Raw genomic sequence first — 17,033 nt, forward strand, 5'->3', positions numbered from 1 at the left:
TAATGATGCACGGTTTAGTCACACCCACCGGTCCGTTATGAGAGCCAATCCGCCCACCCAACATGTAAAAATGCGTTAAAGAGTAACCATCCCGACCCGACCCGCAAACCGCCAACTTTATGCATTATAGTAGCATTATATGTGTTTTTAAACTACATTTGAATCTTTTTTCATCAACAATACTGCATGTTTGATATCGACACCGTTAGTGTTTAATGACGTCGGTGCCGTCTCGTCATCGTCTCGTCTCAGTCATGGAAAAAAAGGTCGCTGACGAACATATTTTGTCAGAAGAAAACGTATTTTAGCCACCTAAAAAAACTGATATCCGTTTATGTGTACACTAGATTTAGAATACTTTTAGCACTTTATCTTGCCGTCAGACAGCTCTTTCCTTCTCCTTTCTGACAGGGAACTGAACTTAAAGTGAAACTTATCTATGCTCTCTCCAAATCCAGCAGGCTCAGAGGACATTATTGGAAAATATTCTAAATATAGCGTACAGTTAAACAGAGTTTTAGTCTTTCTTTTAGGGGGCTAAAATACTTTTTTTCTGTCCCAGTCTACAGCACTGTATTGCTTTGCTCCGGTGCCGGTGCTCCAGTCTGTTTCTCGATGCTGGAGGCACCGACTGTCATCTACTGTAGTTTATACACCTACCATGGATAAGTACCTCATACAACCGCACTTCAAAACACCCGAACTATCTCTTTAAATCCAACAGGAACTCCAACTAGGCTGCGTTAAAATGGCTACTGTCCAAATTCAAAGATGCAAAAAAAAAAAATTAAAGGTGCATATCTACATACTGTATATAGAGCATTCTTGGGCTAATTCACATATAATGGTAGCTTAAAAAAAGAAAACAGTCCTGTAGCAAAGCAAAAAATAACATCAAATGAAAAAAAGGGTTATTCACAAAATGGAGACATAAAAATATATCCAAACATTATCTGGATTTGTGTGCCATCAGGGTATTTGTTTCCGTTTTTAATTCATATAAACACTTCTGTATTCCAACTGCATTTTTTGGCTTTGAATACAGAGTACTGTAGAGCCCTATGAGACGCTCGCTAGTACCGTAGATAATAAAATCCTACGAAAAGAGGAAAAAGAAAACGTCAATAAAGCTGATCCCAATGTAGAGGATACAAATTCTGCCTTTTTTTTTTGGTATCAAAGTATGTAAATGCTGATATCTCGTATACATGTTAGACCACATACTATACTGTACATACAACAAAGGTCACAAATTTAATTTTCACATTTTGGATTGGTTTGATGGATGTGGTGGTTTTAGTGTCATTTTAAAACAAAGCAAAAAATGAAGGGACTCTGGAATATGGAAAATACAAACACTGCAGTTCGCTTTCAAATAATATTCTGCTCAATGTTATCAAAGAACAGGGGTTAAGCTCAAGTTTTTTTTACTGTGTATGGAGTTATATTAGTGCCACAATCCTGAGCGCTGTGCAATGGGATATTCGCACACAGTAACAAAATTCTTATCGTGTAAAGAATAATTTAATTTAACACAAAAATCTGCTCAAAATGTCTCATTGCGCACTCAGGATTATCACACAAATATAATAATTCCACAAATGAAAAGTGAATTCAGAAAAAAAGGACATGCGATGTGTTCAATCCCCACAACATTTGCACCTTAAAATCTGAATTACAATTTTTAGTTTTGGATTTGGTTCCCAGCAGTATTTGGCTATGTTGATCTCACTGACGATGTCTGACCGTGTACTGTATGTGCACTCTTTTTCTTCCATATATGACTCCTATAGTTAAATCTTAAAACTCCCTCTGTATTGTTTTCTCTTCGACATTTATAAATGTTACCCTTTGATTTGAACCATTAGGTGTTATTGTGCTTTGTTACATATCAACGTGCCGTAATTGCCGCTGATGTTGTCGTGGATTTAGTGTTTCGTCAATTCTTCTTTAGATATTGTGGCCGACAAGCAAGGCAGAACCTCAACTGCCTTTGTGAGCCGCGCTCCATTTGTTGATTACTTACGTTAAAAATGATTTGCATTATTGTACTGCATGTGAGCAGAAAACCTGCTTCTCTGGCGGTAAAATATAAAATGTCTTATACGTCCTTGTCTGCTGTAGAAGTTCTGAATAGAAATCGAGGCTTGATACTTGGATATTACCTGGCTAATATGACTGGACTAACATAATAACACTTCACAAAGTATGACGTGGAAAATGGAAGGACATAAAAACGTAATCAAAATTCACCTCCAGGGTTGAACTTTGGCACTATAGATAATGAACATGGTAATAAAGACAGATTTGTTATGACAGGGCATGGCGTGGCGTACAGTAAAACTCCAATAATTATAAAAATTTGTAAAACCGAAGCATTTTTGAAATTTTCTCTGTTGTTATTTTCGAATAGAGGTAGTGTGGAAGCATTTCAATTTACAAGACGCGGGGGCGTTATATGCTGCTAACGGTGTGAATATATAATGTAAGAGAAATACAAAGAGGCAACATGGACATCGAGTGGAAACTGTACAAACTGTGAAGTGTGGATATGAGTCCCCTACGCAGGCTGCTAACGGTGCTGCGGTAATCCAGATAGGAAAAGTGAAGTATTCGTCCGTTAATGTCGTCCCAGACTCCCAAATGTGTCCTGACTACATACAGTACGTCACGTCCAGTCCCGATGGGGTTTGAGCTTTGGGAGATGTGGCTGGGGGGGTTGCAGCGGTGGAGGATGTTGGGAAGCAGGAGGACAGAAGAGTGATGAGGGGGGGAGGATCAGTTGGAGGTGTCAGAGTGAACGCTTCCGGGTCCTTCTGTGGGTGAAGTCACTGATGAGGGGGTCGGAGCGTCTTGCCAGCCACCGTTTGCCTGAGAGGAAAAAAAAAGGAGAGAAACATTACTTTCATATTCATTACTCCAGTGATTCTCAAAGTGGGGTCCGAGGACCCCCAGGGGTCCATTGCACACTGCCAGGAGGTCCGTGAAAAGTTTTCAGATTCATTAATTTAAGTTATCATGATATAATTTTCTTTTACAAATGGCGTCATAGTTCAACAAATAATATTTTAATTTTTAAATCTGCACTATAATCAGTCATGTTGGCATTGTACGTTTGCAAACCACTGATACGTTGAATGTGGACATTTTTTGCATAAGGTCAGAGCACGTGATGCAGTATATCGATTACGCATATTATACAACATCACGTAAGAAAGTCCGCTAAGGGCTTTGTTGTTTATTTAAGGTAGTTACATCATTATAGTTGTTACTTTATGTTGGTATATTATTATTTTAACACAAACCATGATGCGTCGTCGCCTAATCCTAACAAATCGTTTCACAACGTTAACCACGTGGCATTGTGCGTTTCTGCAAACGGGATACAAGGCCAGGTTGGAAACATATGTACAAACTTTTTTTTGGTTCAGAAACATCAACGTATCCCGTGGTTTGCAGAAACATACAACGCCAACATTTTTTCTGACTGGGTTGGTATAATAGTTCATAGATTACACTTTAATCTAACAAATCTATAACTCTTGGAATCTGCAAATATGTTTATTTTATACATTTAATCTCTTCCTAATTCATTTCTCTTGTGTTGTTCTTTCACATAACTAAGACAATAGAGTTGTAAAAACAGGCTAGGTCAATTATTCCAAGGGACGTACATGAGGGGGGGGGCGGGGTATATTCTCTATCTCGTAAGGGATCCTTGGCTGAATTAAGATTGAGAACATCCGCATTACTCAATGCGGCTGGGTCAAACACAGCGAGGTACAATGAATGGAAGTCCTGAGGGCGAGGTAGTGGATGAGCGCTGGGATACTTTGAGCTATCCGCCACACAGTCGCACACAGCCTTAAGCCAAATTGCCTCCTGGATTGGAGGAAGCTAGCTCATATTACAGCTAATATTTCAGAATAAGACTGACATAAAAAATATATTTCATCCAAGCAGAAATGGAGTGAATTACAGTCTGTACCCCATCATACACTGCACACTCAAATTCATATAATGAAGAAAATACACAATCTCGTACAGCTTCTCTTCTGTCACTTTCATTTGAAATAATATGAATAATATATTTGAATTGTCTGAAAAGACTCCGAAACAAAACAAGTACAATCAACGTCACATGCGCTAATTATGACGCTGACAGCAGGAATTAACATACAATAAGAGAAACGGAGGGCCTTTCCTCTAGCAGAGACAGCACTGCTAAAGAGCATTTAGGATATTAATAGTAAGTTTAAAGCCATCAGAAAAACTGGAAATGGTCCTCGACAGCCTTTCATTTCCAAGCCTGTTATTTAAGACGGCAGGCAGCAGTGTGTAATCAAAAGTGGAGGGGTCAGATCGCAGAATGTCTGACTTTGGTGGCGCTCGGGCCTGTTTCAAAATCGTAATTACGGCTGTAATCATCCACAGCATGCATTATGTATCCGCTCAGTCATTATCCAGTTTTTTTTTTTATATTTCAGATAAGAAATTTCCTTTAACTCTCTCATCGTTTGTTCCACTCTTCACTCGTAAAATCTGTCTTCAGATGTCTGCAAATTTTCCTGGATACAGGGTGCACACAGGGCCGGCTCTAGCCCTTTTGGGGCCCTAGGCGAAATTCGGATTTGAAGCCCCCCCCCCCAGATTTTTATTTTCATAAATAACTGTATTTATTATCATATAAATAAACTAAATAAACAACTGGTCAGTTAGTTTCATTACAATTTACAATTAACAAATAAGTGTGGCCAGGCAGATGAAAAAGTGTCTGAAAGAGTTACAGGGGTGAAAAGTGTATTTATTTATTTATTTGATTATTTGTTACCTCAATACAGAAAATGAGGAAGGGTGTCCACTGGTATTTTTTTAAAAAATTATTATTGTTATTTTTTGTTTTTTAGAGGGTGACCAGCGCCCCGCAGAAGGTGGCACCCTAGGCGACCGCCTATATGGCCTATGCCTTAAGCCGGCCCTATATAAATGTAACTAATTAACAACATACATTAAACATAGGATTGAGAAAGTGTTGGGGGTTGTAGGAGACTTCTAAGGCTGATGTATTGGCTTATATATATATATATATATATACATATATATATATATATACATATATTGTTAATTTAATAAAAAAGTAGCATCTCTATAATATAATCCATTTGAAGCTCCTCTGTGCTCTGAATTTTAGGACCTAAACATTTCGCGTACACCTACAAGATTAACAACTTTGACAGAAAATACCACTACTTGGAAAAGTATCATTACCAAACAAAAGTGCAGAGCACATATTGTCCTAAAAGGGCGAGTGAAGAAGCCAAAATTCATAACTTACTAGCCTTAGCTCCATAAATCACAGGCAAACAGCCTGGCAGACAGATCTCCCGCTCTTACATTATGCATCGCAGGGCTTCTTTACAGGGTATAAAAGTGAATAACACAGCATATTGTGGCAGTGTAAGATGTGGTAGAGCAAGCAGGCGTCCAAGGAGAACCGTATCTGTGAGGTCAAAGGACTGAGAGAGAACAGGGCCTGAATACGTTAGCGGCCTCTCAGGGCTGCGGCACAGCTGGCTGTGGGGATGCGCTCGGAGCAGCCGGGAAGCCTATTTGAATACACATACATGTTTTTATGCGGGAGACATTTCATCTGATTATCATATGGCCACTGAGGCACGACGACGACGACAGCGGAGGAACCCAGCCGCGGCTGTGACCGTCCTCGTCCTCTCAGCGCGGCTCGCTGTCAGGGCCATTAGTGTGGCAGGAACATGATCTGAGCAATGCGCTTGGATTGCTGTCCCAAGTCCACACTCTGCTCTCCTTGTGTCTGTCTTATCGATTTTCCCCTTTACGACACGGCTTGTCGCTGTGAATTTCCCTACTGTTTGCAGCCGCCAGCGAGCAAACCCCCAACCCCCACCAACCCCTTCACAACCCCCACTTCTACCCCTGCTGCAAAATAAGACAAACACGAGGGGGAACACACCCCTATGGCACATGAGGAGTTGTTTCCGGTGGCGTGAGGTTTTATTTTTAGCGGGCGTTGTCTTGGGAGGCTTTAATGGGAGCTTCTGGTCCCCGGGGCGGCTAATCACGGGTCAGGTGGTCAGAGGGATTTGAAGTCCAGTGCAGGAGGTGTCACCTGTTTGTGCAGTTCGCTCACGGCTGACTGTACGTGGCTGCAGGTGCTACGCCGGACCTGATCCGACATGACAGGCTCAGGCGGCGGCTCTGCGTGTGTGTGGCCCGGCCACATGCCTGCGTACGCCGGGCAGCATGCTGCCCGTGGCGCGAGCTGTACAGAGGCAATCAACTAGGTGACCATGGAGCGGAGACAAGTCCTACTAAGTGGCATTCGGAGCCCTATGGCTTTGAAATAATTGGTAGGGAGAGAGAGAAGAAGAAAAAAAGAATCCTTACATTGATGCCCTGCGGACTGTACATCTGGTTGGCTGTGAGTCCTTCACTGTACCCGCCTGTCTGACTGATAACATGGCGAAGGGTATCCACCTGAAACATTCGGAAACAACAAACAAAGCAAGGTCAGAGTCAACACAAGAGCAAAGAGAGAGGGATGACGAGACGACAAGAGACAACAACAGCACACTGCTGCAAGTATATCCTTGGAGAAGTCCAATCAAACAAAAAAGGAAATTTAAGATAAAAACTTTTTCTGCTTGTTAAAATAAAAACTATTCACATGGTGAACACATGGTGAGAAATATTTGGCCCTTGAGACTGTGAAGAAGCGCTATAGTGGAGCCTTGTAAAAGCATGTATAGTCCTTTTTCCCCGACAGACATTTTAACTTGCCACAGCAGGAAAACCAACACATATGATTAATAACATTAATGATGGCTCTGTTCCATTTAGGTCCAAGTCAACTGTTGGACCTTAATGGAACTAGGATGGACCTAAGGGGACGTAGAAGTATCGCAATGGGGGCGTGCATGACTGGGGTAAAACATATGTAGTGGAAATGAAGTTCAATCTGTTTCATGTGGGAGCAATAAACAAACAAGAGTGCTTTCATGCCAGCAGGAATTGCAATAATTAGGTTAGCAAGATATTTTCAGACGGCAAAATGAAATGTTAAAAAGTAAAATGCACTCATCAAGCAAGTATATCAGTTAAAGACAAAATCAAGAAAACAGGATTGTTCTGCAATGTTGGAATGGGAAAAACAAAAAAAACCCTGCCGTTATTCCAACTTGGGAGCGTTCACACACTGTTCCAAGATGGTTACCACCATTTCTAGCCTTGCAGTCACACCATATTCAGCTAATAGGCTAAATTAGCTTGATTAAAGGGAAACTACGCCCATTTTCGAAATTCATACATGTTATTCCTATGGTCTAAGACAGTCCAAAAAATATTAGTAAGCATCAACAACTCTCTCCAAAATCCAAAAACTAGAGTGCTAAAACGCAAACTTGTGATATCATAAGGTATAACGTGTGGAACTGCCCCATAGACAATGAATGGGGAAAGATGTTATAGATGACACTGAGAGCACCCAGGGGAATGTTCTGAGTATATGGAAACATTTTCTGTTTCACAACTGACAACACTACAATAGAATAAAGCTCATTTGAGTATAAAAACAGAAAACAAACATTCTGTGGGTCCACAAAATCAGTCTATGGGGCAACTCCAGACTTGATACCCTATGACATCACAAGTTTGAGACATACTTCTCTGGTTTCCGGCTTTGAGAGAGAGGAGCTCATGTTCATAAATACTGATTGAACTTTCCTAGGCCATGGAAATAACATATTGGAATTTTTTAATTTAGGTGGTGTTCCCCTTTTAATATTTGTAGCAGTTTGTAAACAAGTAAAACCAAATGCTAACAAATGGTGTATAGTGCCTTTATAACCATCTAATTTGACTGAATTGGGGTTATGATATTACTTGAATACGACATTGGTCTAATAATTGATAATAGTTACACCTGTGCGTGACAAGTCAAAATGTCTACTGGGAAGTGAGGTGGGATCTGCCCCTGCTGTGCAGCTCGCGGCCCTACCTGTGACTGCACGTTGGCTCCCACCTGAGCCCCCTGGTACGAGTCCCCATTGAGAGACTGCACGTTCATGAACAAGTCCCCGGAGTTTGACATGTTAAAAGAGCCACCAGAACCTGAAAGGAGAGAGGGAGCAGTCGCATCACAGAGAGACAGAGAGCAAGCAGAGCTAAAGCAAGTCGGCCGGTCCAGGCAGCAGCCTGGAGGAGCACCATGCAGATGTTAGCTAGCTAGCAGCCAGACGGGCTTTGTTAGATGAGAGGAATGGAGCCGTATATAGAGGAAACCAATAGGCCTTTATTCACGGAAGACATTCTGACATGTCACAGTAGGAAAAGCACAGGTGTAAATAATGAAAATAATGATTGCTGAATTTGATTTAGCTGCTTTGATTTCATGATCCAGGTATTGTGATGATATGCTGATTTACTGTCCCTCTCACTGGGACACTTGAATATAGAGCAGAGCCATCGTTAGTGTTACAACAGTAACATCTGCACTTTTCCCACTATGACAAGTCAAAATGTCTGCTTTGAAACAGGCCTATGGACACATAAGGACAGAAGAGATAGCTGTAACCCGACACAAGAGGCGTTTGTGTCAAGTATACGTTTTTTTCCTCCAAACATAGAAATAAGCAAGTAATTTGTATATTAGTGCTGTTGGGAGGTTATTCATGGCTAAGCTACAACGAAGAAAAAATAATTAAAAAAGCCAAGTCCAAATGCCCTTTCTTGCTGTTTAACCCAAGGTCAAAGTATCAATAGAAATTCGTTTCAGAGTTAAATGTGCTAAATTTGAAATTCAGAGCATTAATATAGCAGCAAACAACAATTTGCTATATAAAAATATAAAGAAGTAATGTCATCCTGAGCAGAGGATGAAGTCACTCTCTCACTGGCTAGCTAATCGCTGCCGCTCTGCGCTCATATGACGCTCATACGGTGCTCATACGGTGCTCATACGGTGCTCATACGGCGCTAACAGCTGATAACACCGTCCCGATTCACGGCGTCATCGCGGAAGCATAGCGCCCGCCCTCCAGGTTAACACTGTTAGCTCGGTCAACGCTGTTCGTGCTGCTAGCACCGTTAGCTGCTTGCCGCCGGCTCAGCCGTTGCCATGTTGAGATCCGTGTGGAGGCAACCCCTCAATCATAGATTTGCTCTGAATTTTTAATTTAGCACCTTTAAGTACAGAAGTGTAAGCTCAGGATGTGTTTAGCCTAGCTTAGTACAACACTATAGGGAAACTGCTAGCCTAGCTCTGTCAAATGTGACAAGACGCACCTTCCAACAAAACTTTTGTGGGACTTTTGAATTGATTTGGTGACTACATGGTTCAACAGGATGCAACATGTAAACGAATCAGCTTTGGTGTGGTATAAGAGCATTTTTTTTTTCTCACTTTTTACAGATGTAAGCTAGTTTTTCGCATCTGCTTCCCATACTTGTTCCTTGCTAGGCTAAACATGTTTCCTGTTCTGACTCCTGGTGAGATGGCAAATACACAAATTTCTGAAATTCATGGATTATAGCTTTAAAAGATAAGGCTAGTAATATTCCATTTTCTTTGTCAACAATTCTTATAAAAAGACCTAAATTAATACGTTATTATATCTTTCAGTACTTTCCGACTTCGCTTCCCTATCAGCAGTAGGCTACTCAGTCCCAAGCTACGGAAGCCCTGAGATACAAGTGAGAAAAATAAATTCTTGTAATCCATTTCCTAAGTCTAATTTAAATTGTTTTTTTCCTCTTGTGTTTATGACTTAAGCACAAGTGAAAAAAAAGTTTTTTCCAGGATAATCTGTGAAATCTGTGAAACAAGTGAAAAGAAAGTTGTTGCAGCCACTGGCACCCTCTCTTATGTATAACCCTTTTAGTGTTTTTCTTTGCATATGCAAAGTAGGAAAACATTTTTTTGCCAGGATGATTTTTCAAAGTTACTTTTTTGTGTGAAGCAGGTGAAAAAAATGTCTCACAGGTTACATTTATTTTGTAAGGATCATTTTTGTAAGTGTTTGTTGTTGTAATACATATTTCGGCCACAAGAGGCTGAAGTGCGCCACTACCCCATGTTCTTAATATAATTAAAAGCATTTTAATTACAATACAATATTACAACAACAAACACAACAAATCTTTTCTCCTGCCAACGTTTTTTGGATAGTTTTGTGTTTTTCACAGATGAAAAAAAAAGTAACTTAGAAAAATGATCCTGGCAAAACCTATTTTTTTCACCTGTTTTTAAGTCATACACACAGGAGAGAAAACAGTTCAGTTCCAAGTTTAGAATAGAAAATGGATCACCAGAATCTTTTTTCCTCACTTGCATCTCAGGTCTTCCGTACCAATCCCATTTGTACTGAAGACAAAAATCTTGGGTCATGGATTAAGTAATTTCCTAGTGGGGGGCTGTAGTTAAGTTTTCAGTTACCCAAACCGAAGAAAATTGTGTCAATAAAAACTACTACAGTTTGGCTCAACTGATGTGTTTTCACTGGTTTGGAGTTCTAAAGCACAGAGGAATAAGATATATCAGGCAGTACTTGTTAGTAGAGTCAATTCATTGTTGGTTTTGTCTTTTTATGAGATTAGTTGACAGTAACAAAAGAAGTATAGAATATCACCAGACCTATCCTTTGCATGTCAGTACAGCAGAACATGATGAACACAGAGTTAAATAGTCATACATGAAGAATATGATTAATTGAGATGAAGACAAAAGGACAGTAAGCATAGGGAGACTTGGCATGGGGCTCAGGTTGGCTAACCTCTGACACAGCTTTGCTCTAGAGGGGTAGTTATTCTTGTTAAGGTCAGTATAATAATGGTGCATTACCAGGTGATAGGCATAGTTCCTTGTGCAAGAACTGCCTTTTTTGTTAGTCCTAATTCTTTCATTCCTTACAAATCACCAGCACCTGCATTGAAATAGCCTCAGACTGATATACTGCAATAGTTGTTTAGTCGTAGTGATGCACAGAGAGGAGGTACATGTCTAATAGCTGAGCGGAGCCAGGGACTTCCTGTCTCACCTGCAGAGTTTGGAGTTGAGGGTGAATTTGCTTGGCTTCCATGTGAGGATGCATTAGCCGCATTCACGGCAGTTCTCGCAGCGTACATGTTGGCTTCTTCTTGGAACTTACCAATGTTTTTCTTGTATCTGATTCTTTTATTCCCAAACCAGTTGGAAACCTGAGCAGACAAACAAGAGAATGTAGTTTAATGCTCACGAAATCTTATCACACAGAGCCTCTCCACATTTGGGGGGGGGGGGGGGGGGGGGGGGGGGGGGGGGAGCATTCAGACATATCAGGGTAGGTTTTAGCTTGCATGGCTTTAATGGCATGTGTAACACTGCAGAGAGCGGTTGTCAGAGGTAGGGGCTACATAGACTGGTGCTGTGAATCCGCATTAGTGCCAGAATGGAATGATTGCCAATAACAGTCTCATTATGTCACCATGACTGCAGCTATCATCAGAACTCACGCACGCACCAATCAGTCAACATCCGCTAACACCCATTACTGCTAATGGACTCCCAGATGAAGCCAGGGGGGTAATCCCAGCGCTAATGATAAACAACATTAAAATGAAAACCAAATCAATCCTGCAAAGTTTCCAATACACAGCGTAGGTAAACATTCTCCTTTATTATGGCCAAGAAACGGAAAGTCTACAAATCATTCAGCCGCTGAGCAGCTTCCACAATCAGGCCCAGATGCATCCTCAAATCATTTGGTATAAATTAATGAAACCAATTGAGAAAACAATCCATTCCCAAATGATGGATTCAAAACACAAACTGCTGTTTACCTTGGCGTTGCTTTCCTTATTATCAATTCTCACAGGATTGAAACAACTTGAGCGCTAGAATGCAAAGATGAAAAAACAAGGTGCCTAAATATTTTTACTCTTTTTGCTTGTCAGCAGCATTGGCACAAACATCTCAAGTGTCTTTAGATGAAGTTACTGTTAGATTTATAGTGAACCATCATCGCACTGCACATGCCTCAAATGGTTGCAGTGCTAATTTTCAGAGGCTAATGGTGTTGCTAATTACTTCCGTATACTGTAGGGCTGAAACTATTATTTTCACAATTGATTAAACCTATTGATCTTTTTTTTATTAGTCAATTAATAGTTTTGTCAAATGTTTTGATGAGTATCCAAAAAAATAAGAAATTATAATCATATGAAACAAAGAAAAGTAAAGAAACATTTTTTATTTATTTTTTTAAGGTGCAGTGTGTAGGATCTGGCGGCATCTAGCGGTGAGGTTGCAGATTGCAACCAACTGAGACCTTATTGAACTTCTCCCGCGTGCCAAGCGTGTAGGAGAACTACGGTGGCTGACACGAAAATGTGAAAACGCGAATGGCCCTCTCTAGAGCCAGTAGGGCTGGGACGATACACCCATCTCCCGATTCGATACTATCATGATACTTGGGTGCCGATTCGATATGTATTGCGATTTTTATGTATTATGATTCTACAAGTACTGAGATTTGATATTATGATTTATTGAGATTTTTGTTAACTTTTTTACCACTAGACCATGGGAAAAAATTGAAACATACACTTCTGGGGACTTTGACTTTGGAAAATATCTAAATTGATACAGTGAAAATTTTGATTTTCAGCATGTATGTAGTCAGAGATGTCCTGAAGTCAAATGAATCAGTCATTGTCATGGTCAGCTCCATCGGGGCTGTTTGAATGCATTTACCATAAATGTCAGTATATGGGTGCTCTACAGTCATAGGGTCGGACAATTTGACCACAGAGATGAGAGTGACGGCTGGCTTGACCGCACGTGACCACAATACGATAACGTTTCCTGTCCATGACAGAGTTAGCATGCAGCTTTGGCCGTGATGTCTAGCTCTGCTTTTCCTGTCAATGTGTGAAACCCAAAGTGTTTCCATAATTTACTGTATGTGTTTACAATTTTGGATTTAAAATATAAGGGTGCAGGTCATATCCCCGTAGAGCAGACTCTCCGATATTTCTGCATTGTTGTTTCGGCTCGTTGTGGTTTGTTTTGGTGACTGATACAGAACGGGTATGACAATAAACAATAAAAACTTCCTTCTACCTCCGCACAGACTCAAATGAAGCAAATATAATGATTCCGGCATTATAAGATCTATTTCAAAATTGTTAAAAAAAAAAAAATCGCAATATTTAGGGGATTCAATTTTTTTCCCGCCCCTAAGAGCCGGTGTTTGGTTTGTCTGTTCTGGGCTACTGTAGAAACATGGTGGCCGGCTTCGTGAAGAGGACTTGTTATGTAGATATAAACGGCTAAATCTAAATGATCAAAAACCCAACTATTCTTCGTTTCATGAGATTATACACTAAAGAAAACATTAATATTATATTCCATTTCTGCCAATAGATCCCCCTAAATGCTACACACTGTTCCTTTAAATATCAATTATCAAAAGAAGTGATTCAATCTATATCCATTGTGTCACAGCTCACAGAAGTACTTTTACCGACTTTGGATTTTGAATATTTTGTGTGTTATAAGAAAACTTGTTCCCCTGTATGATTAGATAAGAACTATGACAGCAGTGTTGTCTTTAGCTTGCGTTACATCAGTAGAAACAAAGAGTCATTGGTCAAAAATAGCTTTGTCTGGTTTGAATTACAAGACGACAAACTCATGACATGGCATATTTATACTTTGAGTCCTTTGTTGTCTCAATGAAAGGTACCGCTAAAAGATCAGAGGAGCTGTCTGTAGACATGACAGTCAGAAAACGTATTATTAGGTTACTTGCCAAGACGCTCGCAGCTGCTTCTGATTTGAAATTGCGTTTGTCTCGCTCTTCCGTGTACAGTACGGCAGTTTTCCTACAGGTGGTGTGGTGTGGGGTGCACTGATCTGTGGTGTACCTGGGCAACTGTGATGGCACACTTCTTTGCCAGCTCCTCTTTAGCCTCCTCGCTGGGGTAGGGGTTACTGAGGTGTGAGTAGAAATACTCGTTCAGGATCTCTGTCGCCTGCTTGTTGAAGTTTCGTCTTTTCCGTCTGCAAAAAGAGCATCGGAAGTTAAAACAGGAATAGAATACAGTTTAATCACAACAGCACAGAATGGATAGCAATGTTGTGCATTGCTGCACATTTTTGATCATACCCGCTAGGAGTCACTAAAGTCTCTAAACTTTAAAACCAGAAGTGATAAAAATGCCATTACATGATAAGAGTGTCATCTAAACTCGAGCCTGGCGTTCAAGATGTTAGCTTGATAGTATACCGGCCTTCAAATAATGTGGTGTCTTTGGGTCCCCCCGGTCTTGCTTTGGATGAACTTTACTTGCTTTGTGAAAACGTCTGCCACACTAGAAACTTTCAATTTAGCTGCAGTTTTGCTCTGAGACACTTTGTCAGGACTCAAGAGAACAATTTGGCCCAGAACTGCTTCATTACAGCTCTGTTTATGAGCAACTGCAAAAAGAATTGGCAGTAGAAATAACAGCACATAGAGGGCCATTATAATCTACTCAAAATCTACTAGTAGTAGCTGAAAAAGCAAAACAATTCATAGTCTCAACAACTTTAATAGCAATATGGGACAATTATATCATCAGATGTATAAAAACTAAGTTTGGGAATACAATGCAATGCAAAGAATGAACTGAGTAAAGATTTGATAAATGATGAAAACAGCCACTGGTGGGTATCAAACCATAATACTGAACCAAATGTATTCAGATCACAAAGTACTGAAAAGTCAAGTGCATTAGGTTGGTATCAAATGTCTGGTCAGATTTTTTTTTTAATCTTTTTGATTTACTCTTTTATCAGATAGTTCCTAATTTAATAATAATTAACAATTTTGCTAATTAGATAAGAGATTTTTGAGAGGTTTGGGCATTTTAAGTTCTTGTACCTTGTGGTTTGTGGTTACACAACAAAGACTGGCTTCTTTAGTTAAACAAAAAAAACGGGTTTGTATAAAATTAAGAATAGCAACTCTTTTTTGGTCACTTGGGGGCAGCGCAACAAGCTGTAAACACAACATTGACATATGAAGTTGTTGTGGTTGTTGTGGTTGTTCTCACACGGTTGTTTCTTTACACATCCGGCAGACATATCAGCTAAGTTGCTAACTGTGTCTAGTTGTTTGGTGCTGGGCAGGTAGTGTACAGTGGGTTTATCAGAGTTTTTTTGTTGCTGAAAACAGTTGCCTGCTGTGTCCGGAAACAAGGTTGATGAGAGCTGTGAGACTCAACCAAAACAGTAAAGTTACGGCCCGTACAACCAAAACAATGAGCTGAAAGATGCTAAAATGTCCCTTACAGCTGAGGGAGCTTCAGAGCTGGTTGATAAATCTCTGTGGGCTCATCACTTCAAGTGACCTCTTTCACATTATACAGAAGTAATTTCATCCATTGTTAATATAAACATATTAATTAGAGCAGCTTTAAAGCAAGTATCAAAACAGTATTGTTTTTCACTTCAAAGCTAAAGAAACGCCTCGTTTCCACATAGCTCTGTGTACGTATGCGGGTCAACCTCGAAGTTCATTCATTCCTATGGGAACCTTCGTGATCTCCGATGTGTTTGCCAAACTCCTCCCTCCGTTTTCTTTCGGTCCGTAATTTGCCTAAAGCACGTTAAAAAAATTAAACTTTTGCGGCAGATGACGGACAGACTGTATGCACAGTGTGCAACAGGAAGTTAGCATGTTATATAGATAAGTTATGCTAACTTCCTGTGGAATTAGTGAATTAATAAACAGATTGGTGAATGTAATACAGCTCTATTTATATATATTTTTCTAAGTAAAAACTTTGACGGCAAATTTAGCAGTTTTGTGAACTATTTTGTTAGAAGACGTATGAACACTTATGTACACAGCTAGCATGCTACCAATGTTTGCTAAATATGCCGTTTCAACTTTTCACTTAGAAAAAATGTAACGTTATAAATGTGACTCGTTAGACTGGATGTCAAAAAACAGACAGTAAATCATAGATATAAAAACATATTTATGCAGTAACTTCTCTCCCACATCCATCCGTAAAGAGATGCATGTCCTTGTGTTGAACACTAGGGGGCGTAATCGGTATACCATACGGATTTACGGACACAAAAAACCAAACCCTGTGGAACTGAGGCGAAAGAATAACTGTCTAATTGTAAACATACAGATAATCCATGTAATATCTTGCATGGCAGCACACAGTAACAAGGCTGCATTGATCAAACATGAAATACTATTAACACATTTTTTCAAAGCTTCCATATGAAAATGAACCCAGTGAAAGCCCCCCCCCCCCTCCGTACACACACACAACACCTTAAAGCAGACAGATATCATATGCTGATGCCCATGAGTTGACTGACCCTCTATCTCCTGCACCTATCAGGTCATGTCTGCATGTGCCACATCTAAAGAGGGCTTTACATAAGCTGCAGGGGAACCCTGTAAAATCTCTATGCATGCATCCACCGGTGAGGAGATTTGTGCTAAAATCTCTGTCCCGCACTCCAAAGCCTGCTCGAGAATATGTAAATGTGCACAGCGTGAGCTCCAGCAGCCAGTAGATTAATCAGCGGCGCCGAGCGTGGCAGTGCCTCTCAACCAGTGAAAGCTCTCCTCTTCCTCTCCCCTTCCCCTTCCCCTCTGCGCCGCCACAATCATTTGCAAGAGAATAGATAGGGAGCTTTGTGAGGCAGCGCATGCCTCATTTAAATGTTATGCCTCCAACTCAGACTTTGAGTGACATTTATCCTTGGAGAAATGTATGCAAATCCAAAGCGCGCATCAAAAGGAACAAGCGATTACATTAAAAAAGGGAAATAGTTAGCGTTATGGAGCATGCGGGGAACTCTTATTGGCCGGTGTCGCTGGGTATGCTGGTTCCAAATGGCATCCGTAGATGCAAACCACCCCAGTGTGTGTGTGCTGAGCAGCAAAACAGCATGTGTTACAGCATGTTTATGGCACGATAGGCCTCCTACATTAGCCATTCATATGGAT

General features: G+C 40.4%; 1 protein-coding gene and 1 long non-coding RNA gene across 6 annotated transcripts in view; one reads left to right on the forward strand and one right to left on the reverse strand.

Annotated features, from left to right (window-relative positions):
• Window positions 1-16,323, forward strand: LOC119488446. Its single transcript, XR_005206976.1, has 3 exons — window positions 1-82; window positions 8,635-8,639; window positions 16,312-16,323. It is a non-coding gene; the product is annotated as an uncharacterized LOC119488446 (long non-coding RNA).
• The window catches only part of pbx1b (pre-B-cell leukemia homeobox 1b), a 79,634-nt gene continuing 63,886 nt past the window's right edge, over window positions 1,286-17,033 (reverse strand). For 2 of the 5 annotated variants that reach the window (XM_037770118.1, XM_037770120.1), the window contains 5 exons: window positions 13,939-14,074; window positions 11,070-11,229; window positions 8,033-8,145; window positions 6,424-6,513; window positions 1,286-2,871 (listed from right to left, as the gene is read on the reverse strand). In XM_037770118.1, coding sequence (XP_037626046.1) covers window positions 2,779-2,871; window positions 6,424-6,513; window positions 8,033-8,145; window positions 11,070-11,229; window positions 13,939-14,074 — 592 coding nt within the window. In that variant the 3' untranslated portion in view covers window positions 1,286-2,778. The remainder of the gene's footprint in view (window positions 2,872-6,423; window positions 6,514-8,032; window positions 8,146-11,069; window positions 11,230-13,938; window positions 14,075-17,033) is intronic. The other 3 variants (XM_037770119.1, XM_037770122.1, XM_037770121.1) reach the window with 3 other exon arrangements.

This window comes from Sebastes umbrosus, chromosome 5 (genome assembly GCF_015220745.1).
Source record: "Sebastes umbrosus isolate fSebUmb1 chromosome 5, fSebUmb1.pri, whole genome shotgun sequence".
Classification (NCBI taxonomy): Eukaryota; Metazoa; Chordata; class Actinopteri; order Perciformes; family Sebastidae; genus Sebastes; species Sebastes umbrosus.